The following is a 14507-nucleotide window of genomic DNA, read 5'->3' on the forward strand; positions in this document are numbered from 1 at the left end:
GAACTATTATTCTGCTTCCCAGTAGCGATAAATCTTTCTTTTAACTCAAGTGTCATATGACCTTGGAAATCATGTAGACTTGGAAAGGTAATAGATCTTTGAATGATGCCTTATGAAGTCATTCTGAGGCTTCCAGATGATGATAAGTTTTAAATATATTTTAATACTGAATTGTTGGGTCCTGAAGATGCCTGTCTCATGTTTTCTTTTGAATGTTAATAGGCCTTGCTTATGTTTCTCCTTTCGATATATGTATTTATCTACTTATACATACATAGCTACTTATATAAACATCAAAGCATGTATAAACAACATGATGGACCTGGCTGCTTGATATAGTGTGTGGAGCACTGGACTGATAGTTGAGAGACTAACTGGAATTATTCAGTGCTGTTCAGACTACATCCTCCATCATTTGGGGCCTAGGTTATTATAAATGATAAATTAAGGATTGAGAGTATAGGACCCGAAACAAAAGTCTCTTTTAGCTCTAACATTTCCTAATTCTATATTCCTCCTAAACACAATTTTAAACCACTTTAGACAAAGAAGACAATATCCTAGTACTCAGAGATCACAAACATTTTATCTCAGTTATATAATTGTCTTTTCTTCTGATAATCTCCTGAGGAGAGAGGTTGAAACTAAATTGACAAGGGACAGGATCAGATCTTATTAACTGTTCTAATTTTTTAACTGTAACCCTTGCTTACTGGTGACTAGAACTAAGCACAACAATTAAACAAAATACTCCCGTGTAATACCTGGACAAATGTCTTTACTTGGTGTCTGTGGCCAGGCTATAAGTGCCATTTACCCAGGAGAGCCAGAGAATGAGGAAGGATCATGTATATATGTTCTTAAATACCACTTCTACCAAAAAAAGGGTAACAGTTTAAAGTGGTAGTGCTTGTTTTAAATCTGGGGACAAACAAACACTTCAGAACAACAAATGCTTTTTCTGGTTATAGTACCTGACTGTGGGCTGTTTGCATTTTTGGCAAGAAAGGAGAGAAGAGCACTGAGATAAACAGCAGCTTAATTCCTTTGTTTAGCCATCAAGAAGTAATTACCTTTCAGTTTTCCAGATACCTGCTAGAAAAACTCATCAAAATGTTTAGACTATCCACAGAAACAGACTCAAGGAGAGCCTAGACCCTAGAAATGGATACAGATGGATAGGTCCAAAGAGCATGAAGAAAGCCTCCATGCTCACCTCTGCCCACCATGTGGACAGAATTCCCAGCATTGTATGGAATCATCATATATTCATAATGTTGCTGTCTTATTCAAAATATAAATACTTGCCAGAAGGGATCACAGGGAAGCTGATATCTATTAGTCCCTTAGCATGCATTGTTTTATGGTGTCAGTTTCTCTCTAGCATCCAGCAGATTGAAGACCTTGGAAAACAGAAAGTGTGAGAGGTGCAGAGAGTAAGGGAAAAATTGTGCTGTGCACCATAGACAGAAATCTCGTCTACAATATTCCTAGTTACTTCAGCCTATCTGATTTGCAGACCCTCCAAAATCCCCAACAACTTCCTATAGCTGAACACCAGTTTGTCAATGTACCTCTTAAGACATGTTTCAAAGAACTAAGCATGTGTCAATGATATGTCTGAAAGGTTGGGATGCCAGGTTGCTGAGTGCAGGCACCAGGGCCCTCAGAGGGGCTAAGAGGTGGATTTCACCTTGGGCTTATTTCCCCTGCACCAGCCAGGTTTCTTAAGTGCCACCACCAGAATCAACTCTGCTTATTTAAACTAAGAAGTACTTTATCATAAGGACATGCAAAAATTTTAAAATTGGTAAGAAGCTTTGGTAGCAAGGCACGAATGCAAAGAGACAAGGTTTAGCAAAGGTCATTCCATAGAAAGAGCTTGCTCAGGTGTCACTGGACAGTCAGTACCACCACTGTTGGACTGTCTGCACCGCCCCCTACCCCCAGCCAGACTGTCTGCCACCCTAGATCCACTACAGCCACCATAGGAAGACACTGTGTTCTTTGTGTCCCTCCTCAGGATTCACAGTCCTTAGTGTAGCATCAGATTGGCTGATGTCCACATTCCCATTCTTCAAGATGTAGTATCTATCTGGCTAGCCTTCAGCTTCCAGCGTAGAATGTTGGACCTGTGTTCTCATCTCGAAATTCACTCCAGATAGGACGTGTGTTTGGATGCTGAGAAGCTCAGAACCATCGTCTGATGTTTTAGCCATAACTGCACCAAGGGCTTGGAGATGAAGATATGTGTAAAATAGGTCATTCTTTTGTTCTCTTTAATTTTATGACATCAGACACTAAACATAGTTCTGTATTATCTCCATCTTCTACAAATAGAAAAACTTGAATTTTTAAAAAAATACATTTCTCTAAAAACAGAGTCCGAATTACCTGGGAGAGAATTGTTGCAGTTTAGTAGGATTTTACCTCTATCCTTATTTACCCCCTAAAGTTTAGGATCAATATTCTAACAGCCTCATCCAAGGTTTCTTTTTTCTTTTCACTTTGAAGAAACCAATTTTAGCTAAGCCCGCAGATTGCTAAGAGGAAAGGTGAGAAGCCAGAGGCAGCTTGTCATTCTGGGCTTAAAAAGGGAAGACACTTGAACCCAATTTCCTTGAATCTGAATGATGAACAAACTGACTAATTTTCTGGGTTGCTTGAAACTCAGAGCTGAATACTCCCACTATCTCCCCTGGAGTGTAGGCTCCATGTGTGCGTACTGGGAATTCTGACAGGAGTGAGTGACAGCCCTAATCCCCGTCTCTCTTTATTTCAGTGACCTTTTCCGAGAGGCAAACTCAAATGTGCTCGAGTTTGCAACCTTGTACAGCTTGAAGAGAACTCAGGGTAATGTGGGAATTAAGGACATAAAAGGAAAGATGATTTCACCTTAACAGACATGTTCTCTAAATATGGTAGAGTAATAAAATTTGAAATATTCCTCATTCTTTTCCTTCTGAGTCCCTTAGAGATTCTCCTCCCCCTCAGCTCCTAACAATCCTCACACCATTAAAACTAGAACATGAGATTGAGGCTTTTAGCCCTGGGAAAGGGAAAGGAAAAATATTTTCTAAGAACGGGAAGAATATAATGATAAAATAGAAACACCTAAATACAGGGTGTCCCAAAAGTCTCCATACAAAGGAAAATTTTTGTAAAATTTTATACTGAATATTTTGTAAATAAAGGTACATTTAGCTACAATTTCCCATTTTCCCTATATATGGTGGCTTTTGGGACAACCTGTAGATTTGGTTGAGAGGGGACTTTAGAACCACAAAGTTGGTGCCACGTTTCTCTGAAGTATATCATTGTGACCCAACATGGTGCCAAAGGAGGCAGAGGTGGTTAGCTGATGAAGGTACCCATTTGGGTGGACCTCAGGTTGGCATCTTAAGGCTCCACCTTCAAGTGTCAAGTCAAATAAACAGTTGAGAGGAAGCTAATTGTAAGACAGAACTAAAATGTGACTGAAAAACACAGTCAGTTGGGAGATGCCTGGGGTCAGAATATCAAGGCTGCAAGATGCAGGACTCTTAGAACTGGAGGCAATGGCAAGGTCCATGGTCACCATGAGCAGATGCCAGGAAGGACCACCCGTGTTTCAAGAGATGCTAGCACAGGATGTCCAAATGCCAGTGGATGCTGAAGTAAAGAGCCAATGCTCAAAGATCTTACAAGGTCAGACATCAGAGCAGAGGCCAATAGCAGGACACATACTGACCAGACACCCTCCGTGATCACCTATGATATTAAATGTAAGTTTTCTACTTCTCCCAAATGCCATTTTATGGAGGAAGAGAAAAATAGCCCAAAGAGAGAGTTAACACTTCAACATACTGAGTCAAATTGTTGTGAATCTGGCTAAATATTGACCCAAGTGAGATGAAATTTTAAGCCAAAAGTAAAGGAGATAACTTGAAGGAGGAAAATAAGTGCCGTGGGAAATAATAGTTCCAGAGTAAATTGAATTCAGGAATAGGTAATTTTTAGAAAGGCATTTGTCAGTGTCTCAGTTGAGGTGCATAAATTTTACCAACTGTATAATGAAGCAGAGCTTGGGGTAGCTGGCAACCAGAAAGTGTATGTGGCATTTTGTAATTTGAATGGCTTTCTATTCGTGCCATTGGGGACACCAAAAGCAGTTTCTCCTTCCCCAGCTGAATCCCTCAGATTTCTGGTTTCTGGTTTTCCCTTTGGGCCTATCTCCCACAGAGACCAGATTATGGTACAAGACATATAAAACCAGCCATTAAAAGTGCACAGTCTGTTTTGCTATAGCTCAAGGGACCATGGAAGCAAAAACTAGAACTGTAAGACTGGAAGGGCCCTCCGGGATCAATTAGTTTATCTTTACCATCTTACAGAGAAAGCTGAGAATCAATGAGGCAGCAGAACTTGGCCCAGGTCCCACAGGTAGATATTGACAAAACTTGACATAAAACTTGCAATATCTAATGATGGAAAAACTTGTTAATAATTACACCAACGTGTGGGTCCTTCTACAGTAAAAGTATATAAAAAAGACTCTGAGAGTCAGAAAAGACAGCAGCTTCATTATAAGAGTCACAGAAACAACATGCACACTGGATCTTAAGTGAGAAAACTTTCAAGACTTGTAAAAGAGGGAATACAGAAAGTCTTTTTGAAAAGCAGAAGAAAGATGCACAAAGGTGTGTGGCGGACCTATGGGCATGGCAAGGTGGAGGAGTGATAGAATTTGAGATAGGAAAGGGATGTCCTCTTGGCTAATCTCACGTTCCCGACTCCATTCCAGGCTCTGCTGTAGACCTTTATTTCTTCACATGCTGTCCAGGAACATGGTTTTCTTATGTCCCTGGACCAACATACTCCTTTCTTGACTGGGTTCTCATCTCTTCAGGCTGTCCATGAATAGGGGCATCCACTTCCCTTCTTGCCGCATACGTTCCAGCTTTCCAAGAACTCCAGAATCCAGTAAGGAGGTTGCAGCATCCCAAAAGAGCACAGAACCAAGAATGACCACGTTGAAATGGGTAGGAAGAGCAGTTTCACTTTGCCCACATTTCCCCCTCCCTCAAGTTGGCACAGATAACCTCTGAAAAAGATCCTCTTAGCCCACAGTTTCTTCCATGGAGAAAGGAGAAAGGGATGCATGCAACATCCCCACATTTTAGGGCCCTGTCCAAGAGAACTGCTCCTCTCTTGCCTCACTTAGAAGGCTAAAGGATCCAGCACAGTTTGAACACCTATGGACAGCTAATAACAGAGAGTTGGAATGATGTGTGGCTCTCACGGTTTGGCAGGGCCTCTAATAGCCAGTGTGGACTCCAGCAGCCACACAGTGCCCAGCAGCCTTCATGGCTCCAGCAGCCCCACAACTTCCAGTACTTGGCGAGTCTCCCTGCCACCAACGGGACCCCCAGGATCCTGTACAGCCTAGGCAGCCATGCAGCACCTGGTATCCAGCATGGGTTGCAGCTTCCAGCACTGATTGGAGTTGCTGGTGCTGATCACACCTGTCAGTGCAGATTGCAGCTGCCACTGCAGTCCCCAGTGGCTGGCATAGCCCCCAATGCCAAGCATGGCCCCTTAGCAGTGGCAAGCATCTCAGTCAATGGCGCAGATCTTAGCAGATGGCATGGATCCCTGAAACCAGCATGTATGTCAGCAACCAGCTAGATCTGCAGGATTGGGAGAAGGCACACAATCTTGAGACAACTCCTTTAGAAGGGAGGGAGAGAAGTGGAACTTGCACCCAATGTACATTGAACTAGGGAAAATGAGAGGTTGACTAAACCATTTTCCTTAGACGAAGGTTCACAGCTGTAAGTTTACCATCCAGCCAAAATTTTCCCAAAGGACTTTTAGATGGAACTTTCCTATGTTGCAATAAAACTTTACAAACAAATATAGACAATACAGAGAATTCTCAACACAAATTCCAGGCCTATCAAACAAATGGGAAAACCAAAGGGAATGGAGCCACCCATATTACAGCTCCACAGTGCCCCAAATGCCCTGCCATAGGGCTGGAAGGTTCAAACCTTTCCCAAACAGTGGTTCAATCTCCTCCATTCCCTGGGAACCGCAAAAGAGCTCCATGTCCCTGCCCTACTAAACCGCTGCACTTCCACCTGCAAACAGCACATCTACACCAGCAAGGAGGTCTGAAAACCCCCCAAAAATGGGGAACACGGTCTCAGCATCACAAGGGGCTTTACTTACAAATAGCCATGGCTGTTGTGACGCTTCCCAAATCTGTTTCCTTCCCCTCCAAATCATCATGTCGGTCAAAGCTTCGTCCATCTGGAAAGAAAGAGATGGGACTTCCCAGAACGAAGTTGATCCCTGACAGCTGCTGGAAATCTATTTCTTTCTAACCTGAAGAGGTGATGCCCTTTTCCCAGGGCTTGTCGCGGAGCTCTGCCCTCCCTCTTCTGCAGGGTGCCATTCTACCTGGAAGCCAATGGGCCCACCCAGCTGCACCAAAATCCATTACCAAAAACTCGGACACTGGTCCATGAGGCCGAATCAGAAGAACAAGAACAAGCACAAGCAGTTTGAGGAGTAAAGAAAGAGTTTACTTTGCCCACAAAGGAGGAAATATGGTACACTGTCTCGTCTCCAAATCCCAAATTTGCTCAGTATGTACAATTTGTGTACGTCAATGAAAAACATAAAATATATACAGTGTAGAGAAAAATGCATAGAAATAGCAAGAGTTATAGACCAATATCATTAAATAAAAACACAAGCAGAAACAAAACCATGTGACTATGTCACACTCAGACCCTATGCGTGGACTTATTTCAGACATCTATCACAGTGCTTTGGGTGGAGTGGTGAATGGAGCTGAGAACGAGAGATGAAAGGAAGAAAAATAGAAAGAGAGAGGCCTTGTAGGAGTTGATGAAGAAAGTGTGCCATAAACTGGGTGTGTGATTAAAACCTTCCACCTTCCCCTTCTGCCTCCTCTAGGTTACAGGATCTTCTTTTCCTGAGCCCCTTCCAAGATCTCACCTTCCACATCACAGCTAGGAAGTCTGGCATCAGGCTCCCAGGGAGCAGGAATATGTGACACACAAGGACACACCCCGCCCAGCCTGGGGAATGGGGAGCATCACATAATAGAACTCTCTGGCACTTTTCAATGAAAAGATTTGAATGAGTGGGCAGGGGAACAATCTGAGGTCCTGCAACTACATTTCCCAGAGATCCCTGGGATGATTCTAACCGGACTCTGGGGGCGGGGCCATTTGAAAGCCAATAAGGGCAGCTCCTCTGCAGACCTTAGAAGTCAGAGGATTGCATTCAACTTGGTTCCTGGTTCCTGGCACAAGTAACCAATGTATGGAGCTCCGTAAGTAACTTGAATTGTACTTTAAAATTGAAGTATAATCCTATCTCAGGTGGGAGTACAGGATCTAGATTCTGAATTTCAAGTTCTCAGCGTGTTCAGAAAGTTTGGCTGGTACATACTTGGAATCTAATGCTATAACTACAGTACAGCATTATGGTGACTTTAACAGACGCTTCATCAAAACCGTTTAGGTTCTAATCACAGCCAAACCACTTTGTAGCTGTGAGACCTTGGCCATGTCATTTAGCGTCTCTAAAACTTGGTTTCTCTAGTAAAATGGACCTAACAATAGTGCATACTTCAGAGGGTTGTTGTGAGAATTAAATATGTGTATTAAAACAGAGCTAATGTGTTTAAGGGAACTTCCTCAACTGGATTTCCCTGTTGGATACTTGTAACGTGGGAGTCCACGCTTCTCTGTCCTCAACAGGGTGTGTCCTGAAGAGCCCAGTTAGTCCTGCAGACACCGAGCTCCTAACAGTCCCTGCTCCTCTTGCATTGGCTGATTAGAAAACCCCTTAAGAGCCCACATGTCCGGGAAGGGAGGTTGCATTGGATTGTCTGCAATGTCTAGGGGAGTTCCTGGGGGAAGTTTTGTGTTGTTGGAAGCAGGCTTAGAGGGCAGTTTGTCTCCTGGAGGCATAAATGACACAAAATTGAATCCTTCACTGTCAGAATGAGGGCTTCACCCCCTGAACAGAGCGGTGAAGAACTCCCCAGGAGAGAGGAGCTGCCTGGGCAAACAGCCCCAGGAGCTGGGGGGCAATGGGCTCTCTGCTCTTGCCTTTGCCCCCAGGCTCTGGCCTAACGCCCAGAAGACTGTTCTTTCCTGATACATTGCTTTTCCTTTCTCTAGGCCCCTCCTTTTAGTGCCTGAAAGGCAAAACAGCTGACTCCACCCTGTCCCTCAAAAGGAACTTTGTAACTGTCAACTCTCTAGCTGTTTCCTGTCCAGAGACTTATTTTGCCTGGCCTTTACCCTCTGCAGCTGGAACAGCAGCTTTCCTTTCCTTTTCACTTTCCTGGCCTGCAGCAAGTACCCACACCACCTGGCTGGCTCCTGTAGGCACTTGCTGGGAGAATGCTCTGTTATTTACCTTTCTGGACTTCTGGTGGAGACCAGTAGGTCTAATGGTTTCATTTGCGTCACCATCTTTTTTTAAAAATTCTAAAAATTACTTTAGACAGGGAATGCACTCTCCAGTTTCCTTCAAGCTCCACCCTCCCCATTTTATTACACCTACTTTCTGCCTTTACATTTCAATAATTTAACCAGAATATATAATGTAAAAATGTTGTAATTGGAGGCTATTAGACTGGATGGCTCCAATACTTTTGGTTCCCAATGTAAGTAATACAATGAAAGTGGACACTTTCACCAACCAGAAACTACCAACTAACCTCTGACTAGGGCTTCTCCACTCTCACAATCAAATATATTTTCTCCATCTTACATTTGTGAACATTTCATAAAAGTTTCTCTCACCCCCTCCCACCTTCCCCAGTGGAGCATCGAATCCTTTGTGATCTGGGGCTACCTGATTCATGGATTGCTCTCTGCTCAAATAAACTCTTCAAAATTGTCGTGTGCCCAAGTTTATCTTTTAACAGTTCCCATCGTGACATTGTTAGATCAGATTTTCCTAGAATCTGGTCTTTCTTGAGCTTCAGGTTAATTTTTGACTTCATATTTCTATTTCCATATGAACCAAATGGTTTCTTCACTAGCCATGATCTTGTAACTTTTCTACTCTTCGTTCTGTATTAAAAGGAGTCATTGCTTAACTACAGTCTTTCAGTGTGGCCTCTCTGTTTCTTAGCTTTCACTTTCATTTACTTCTTCTCTTGCCAATGAAGCAGAAAATCTTTATCAGGATAGCTCATAGTTGTTGAATTTCTCAAGCTCTTTCATGTTCAAAATTATCTTCATATTGCCATAGCCTTTATGCTTTAATGAAATTCAAACCAGAATAATATTTGGGAATAACTCTTTCCTTCAATATTTTGAAAACATAGTTCCATTACTTCACCTAAGGATATTTCTCTGAAACATTCTGTTGCCAACCTAATAAATCCTCCCTTATAAATTATTTTCTTTCTCTGCCAGAGGCTTGAGTAGTTTTCTTTAATTTTGAATTTCAATAATTTAACAAGAATATAGTGCATTGTCAAGCATGTTGAATCAGACTTTACCAGAAACACGTCCCTCTTGTTTTTCAGCTTTAATTTTTTGCTTCACTTCAGGAAAAGATTTTTTGTTATCTTTATATACATTTTCTATTACACTTTTTGTGTTGTTATCTTTACATTGGATTGTCTTTAACTGCTTTCTGTGTGTATTAGCTTCTTTCCTACTATCCTGTTTGCTGTATCTTTTTATTAACTTTTATTTTTTTTAAGTTTTTCAGTGCTTACATTTGTTAAAAATGAAAAATAGGAATAAAATTGATTCTGTACACTGTTTTATTCTAGGTATAAGAAATTTTCACTTACATACATGAACTAATCTTTTTTTTAATTTCAGAATATTATATTGATATATTTCCTTGCTGTTTATTATTAATTATGTGTCAGATCTCTTTATGTCCTTAATTACTGTTCTAAGGTCTGAAATTTTTCTTTTCATAAAACTGTATTACTTTATCACCTCATTTTTTAGCTCTTGGTCATTGAGTCCAGTTTACATGGTTTATAGCTCCAAGAATCTGTAAAGAATTTCCACCTATTTGGTTTGTTTTTCTCCTTTAATTGATTGTCTTTTTATGAATGTGAGTGTTGCATGTCATGTCTTTTCTTCTAATCCCAATCTCATAGTATATTTTCATTATGTTTTTTATCATATTCATGTATACGTAGCTCTGTCTCCACCTTTTGTTTTTTGTATCTAGTGTGGCTGGTGAGATGTTCAGCTGGGGTTGGGCTTGGATTCCTCAATTTTTTCAGTGGAGATGGAGGAAGATGAATATGACAGGAGATACATTGATGGCAGATCTTCTGGAGGTAGATGGTCCTTCTTTGTTTCTGGTGATACCACGCATCAAGGGCATTCCCTTCTTTTTCTGCCACATCATCCTCAATGAGTTGTCACCTAAAGGAAGACCTAGTGCTACCACCACATCCTGGTTGTTGATGTGTTTGGTATATGCCGTGGTAGTGATCGGGGCCATGGAACGTGGCTCACCCCTCCTTGCTGATCCCAGGGCAGGTCATCATCTGATTGGTTGCTTCTGGGCCCCTCCTGGTGGCTTCCACAACCTCTAGCTTTGAATCCTGGAGGCTCTGGCCCCATCATTGTTGCTCCGTCTGCGGTGGTTATAATTTCTGCGCTTTTCCTGATGCAGCTCGGGTGTTCACTTTACTATGCAGTCCTTTCCCTCTGCTCTGTGATTTTTTAGCTAATTGTGTGTTCAGTCTGTTCTTATCCTGGCAACTACTTTCCAAGTGCTTTGAGCATTCCACCTTCAATCATAACTTTAGTGATACACAATTTCTTATGTTTAGTCACAGAATACTCAAGTACTATTTGGTTACAACATTTACTAGTATCCCGGCCTTTAACAAAAATTAAATCCTTTCAAATGAACTTGTAGTTACTAAATTCCAACTGAACATTTGTTCTTGAGAAAAAGGGAGGGACAAGGTAGGGGTGATCTGACTAAATACAAATTTTCCTCTCTGTGCCTGAGTGGTAGAGTTTTAGAGCTTGTCCAAGTGTGGAGAAAGAGTCCTGGTTCAAGTTAGGATGAGATGAAATACAATTAATGTAGTAGGTTTCGGAGAAATAATGTACAACTCAAGGACAAGGAAAGTTGGAAACACTGCCAGTATTGGAAGGATATTTGGGTCAAAAAGAGAAGAATATGAAAGAAATGATAGGAGGAGGGAAAATAGAGATGCTTTGCTTACTACCACCCACCGGTCCCTTTGTACCATGTCATCCTTAGGCCATGCCATACTACAAAGGAGTTACTCTCGAGGTCTGGGCACCCTGTTGCAAATCAAAGTCTCAGTAGATTAAGTCTCTTTGATAGCAGGTTACAAAAATTTTTTCTAAAAGGATTAAACAAAATAACAGGCATTTTTCTTTTGGTTCACATTACATGAAAGTTAAAGATAGCTTAAGGTTTCATTGATGACTTTCTTCATCCTCCCTTCTCCTGTTCTTCATTCTTCAACGTTGTCAAATCTTTATTAGTATTGTTCTTCACTAGGACTTCCCCAATAGCTTTGAGGTAATATGCCACTAGCTTTTAGCCCTTCAGCAGAATGTACATGCTTAGATTTTGGCAAACATCATTCAATAAATGTCTCCTTGATCTACTTACGTTCCCTGCCATCCACAAGCCGAACATTGGTCCTAAAACGTGTTTGAATTGGTCCTCCCTAGTTCATGTGACAATCCATAGAGCTCAATGTGGACAGCTCATTCTCTACACAGTAGTCAGAAAGATCCCTTTGATTATGACAAACATTGTTCAAATTATAACCCTTTTCTCTTCCCTCTCATTTCGATTTCTTATCTCAATTAGAGTTATAGCCATAATGTAAACATTGGCTCTAAAACTATATTTACCTGATCTCATCGCAATCCACTCTCTCTCTCTCACTTCTATTGTTCCCATCACCCTGGCTTCCTGATGTTTCTTACACAGCTTATGGCTTTTTAACTTTCTGTTCCCTCTGCTTGGAACAATCTTCCCCGCACGTATCCACCGAGCTTATTCTCTAGCATCCTTGTAGTGTTGGTGAGTCTTTCTTTGGCTACCATCTTTGAAACTGAAGCTCTCCCTGTGCCCTCACTACTCCCTGTTTTTGCTTTACTTTTCCCAGTGCACTTACCACAATCTAACTGATAGAACATTTTATCCATTTACCAGTTGACTATTGAATATTTTACCCAGTTTACCAGTCAGAATGTTACTCCAACGCCCAGTAAAATGTAAGATTTTTGAGGGCAAGTAAACACTTGATCACTAGTAAATACATAAATGATATTCAGTAAACTATTGAATGAATCAATGTGTCAATAAATATAAATCTTTTAGTGGAGAACTTTGTGTAAGATTCAACGAAAGGGGAAATCTAGTGGGTCGTGTACCTTGAGTACCGCATCCTCTATTGTGTAATTCTGCTGCTTATGTCAGGAACTGTTTCTAAAACTACTTAATTGACACCAACTGGAATCTCTTTTTTATTCATCACCAAGAAAATCACAAACAAGCTATTTATCATTTGGCTCATGATTTCTTCTGAATTTCCAGCTTTTCATGCCTGGAAGATAGAAGAAATGATACTACTTTCCTTACAGGGTTCTGAGACTATTAAGTGAACTTCTGCATGTGAAAGGATTTCATACAATAAAGCACTAAACAAGGAGTTATTAATACAAATACTTGTAACCATAGAGTGTTTTTCCATAGGTAAAATACATTATACCTATAATTAACCTACTCAAAGAAATCCACTTGCAGAAGTAATACTGTCTATCTTTGTTTTGTTTTCCTTGCTTAGGGCATCATGGACATTGAAGCATATTTTGAAAGAATTGGTTATAAGAACTCTAGGAAGAACTTGGACTTGGAAACACTAACTGACATTCTTCAGCACCACATCCGGGCCATTCCCTTTGAGAACCTTAACATACATTGTGGGGAAGCCATGGAGTTGGGCTTACAAGCCATTTTTGATCAAATCGTGAGAAGGAACCGGGGTGGATGGTGTCTCCAGGTCAATCAACTTCTGTACTGGGCTCTCAGCACAATCGGTTTTGAGACCATAATTTTGGGAGGATATGTTTACATAACTGCAGTTGACAAATACAGCAGTAACATGATTCACCTTGTACTGCAGGTGACCATTGGTAGCAGGAAGTACATTGTTGATGCTGGGTTTGGACGCTCCTACCAGATGTGGCAGCCTCTGGAGTTAATTTCTGGGAAGGATCAGCCTCAGGTGCCTTGCATCTTCCGCTTGAGAGAAGAGAGTGGCATCTGGTACCTGGACCAAATCAGAAGAGAGCAGTACATTCCAAATGAAGAATTTCTTAATTCTGATCTCCTGGAAAAGAATAAATACCGAAAAATCTACTCCTTTACTCTTGAACCTCGAACAATTGAAGATTTTGAGTCTATTAATACATACCTGCAGGAATCTCCAGCATCTGTATTTACAAGCAAATCATTTTGTTCTTTGCAGACCCCAGAAGGGGTTCACTGTTTAGTAGGCTGGACCCTCACCTCCAGGAGATTCAATTATAAGGACAATATAGATCTGGTAGAGTTTAAGACTCTGGATGAGGAAGAAATAGAAGAAGTGCTGAAAAATATATTTAATATTTCCCTGGAGAAAAAGCTTGTGCCCAAACATGGTGATCGATCTTTTAATATTTAAGTTAAGAAACAAAATAAACCTCTCTATATTAATCAGCCAGCTCACCAGTTATCAACTGATGACCTCTCATATTTCCTCTAACCCCCTACATTATTTTGAAGAAAATTCTAGACATCAAATTATTTCACCCATAAAAATGTCAGTATATACAATTAAATAGCTTTTTACAGAAGCATAAGCACACACCTCTTCAAATTAATAATAAAGGCAGTGTAAGGTTAGTCTGTGGTAATCTTGGGAACCATAGTGGCTTATGCTAGAAAACTTTCAATATTGGGTTACTGTTGAATTCCTAGAAGATTGTTGTTGGTGATAGGTAAACAGAATGTTATGGAAAAACTTACTGTTTATAAAGTATATTAAAACATTGTTGGCTAATACAGTGTGAATCAAAGCTTTTGTTTGGAAGACAGGATATTATGGGGTTAGGTGATTGTTCCTCAATGGAGTCTTCTTATCCTCTTTCTTGTCTCCTAGTTATATTCTTTTACTTCATTCCAGATTTTTCCCATAAAAGAAAAAATCAGCTTATTTTGTAGATCTGAGTTGAAATCTTGTGGACACTGGGTGAATACCTTTAGAAATCTGCGGCTCTGATTCCTCAGAGGTACAATGGGGATAATACTTGTAGTATTCAGTGCCAGACCTAAAGTAAACTCTCAGCAACTGTTTGTTAGATGGGTGAATAAATGATGTCAGTCATGTTTTTGGTACTGAGTCAGCATTTAATGAAAGTTCTTTCCTTTTGTTTTATTTTCCTCTAAGACCA

At 40.8% G+C, this 14507-nt stretch overlaps 1 protein-coding gene across 3 annotated transcripts; it reads left to right on the forward strand.

The window, feature by feature from the left end:
- The first annotated feature begins 7309 nt into the window (after window positions 1-7309).
- LOC105825236 (arylamine N-acetyltransferase 1) lies at window positions 7310-14118 on the forward strand. Of its 3 annotated transcripts, XM_012662951.1 has the most exons (3): window positions 7310-7348; window positions 12860-13075; window positions 13199-13762. In XM_012662951.1, the coding sequence occupies exons 2-3, from the start codon at window positions 12866-12868 to the stop codon at window positions 13736-13738; spliced, it is 750 nt and encodes a 249-aa protein (XP_012518405.1). In that variant the 5' UTR covers window positions 7310-7348; window positions 12860-12865; the 3' UTR covers window positions 13739-13762. The 3 variants fall into 3 exon arrangements, with proteins under 3 accessions (XP_012518405.1, XP_012518403.1, XP_012518404.1); XM_012662949.1 differs by having other exon boundaries at window positions 12860-14118; XM_012662950.1 differs by lacking the exon at window positions 7310-7348 and adding an exon at window positions 12750-12768 and having other exon boundaries at window positions 12860-14118.
- Window positions 14119-14507: the final 389 nt, after the last annotated feature.

This window comes from Propithecus coquereli, unplaced genomic scaffold, assembly GCF_000956105.1.
Source record: "Propithecus coquereli isolate 6110/MARCELLA unplaced genomic scaffold, Pcoq_1.0 Scaffold79, whole genome shotgun sequence".
Taxonomy (NCBI): domain Eukaryota; kingdom Metazoa; phylum Chordata; class Mammalia; order Primates; family Indriidae; genus Propithecus; species Propithecus coquereli.

What these genes read in the sequence shown, in the direction of transcription:
- LOC105825236 (XM_012662949.1), top strand. Translation starts at nt 12,866, where the DNA reads ATGGACATTGAAGCATATTTTGAAAGAATTGGTTATAAGAACTCTAGG.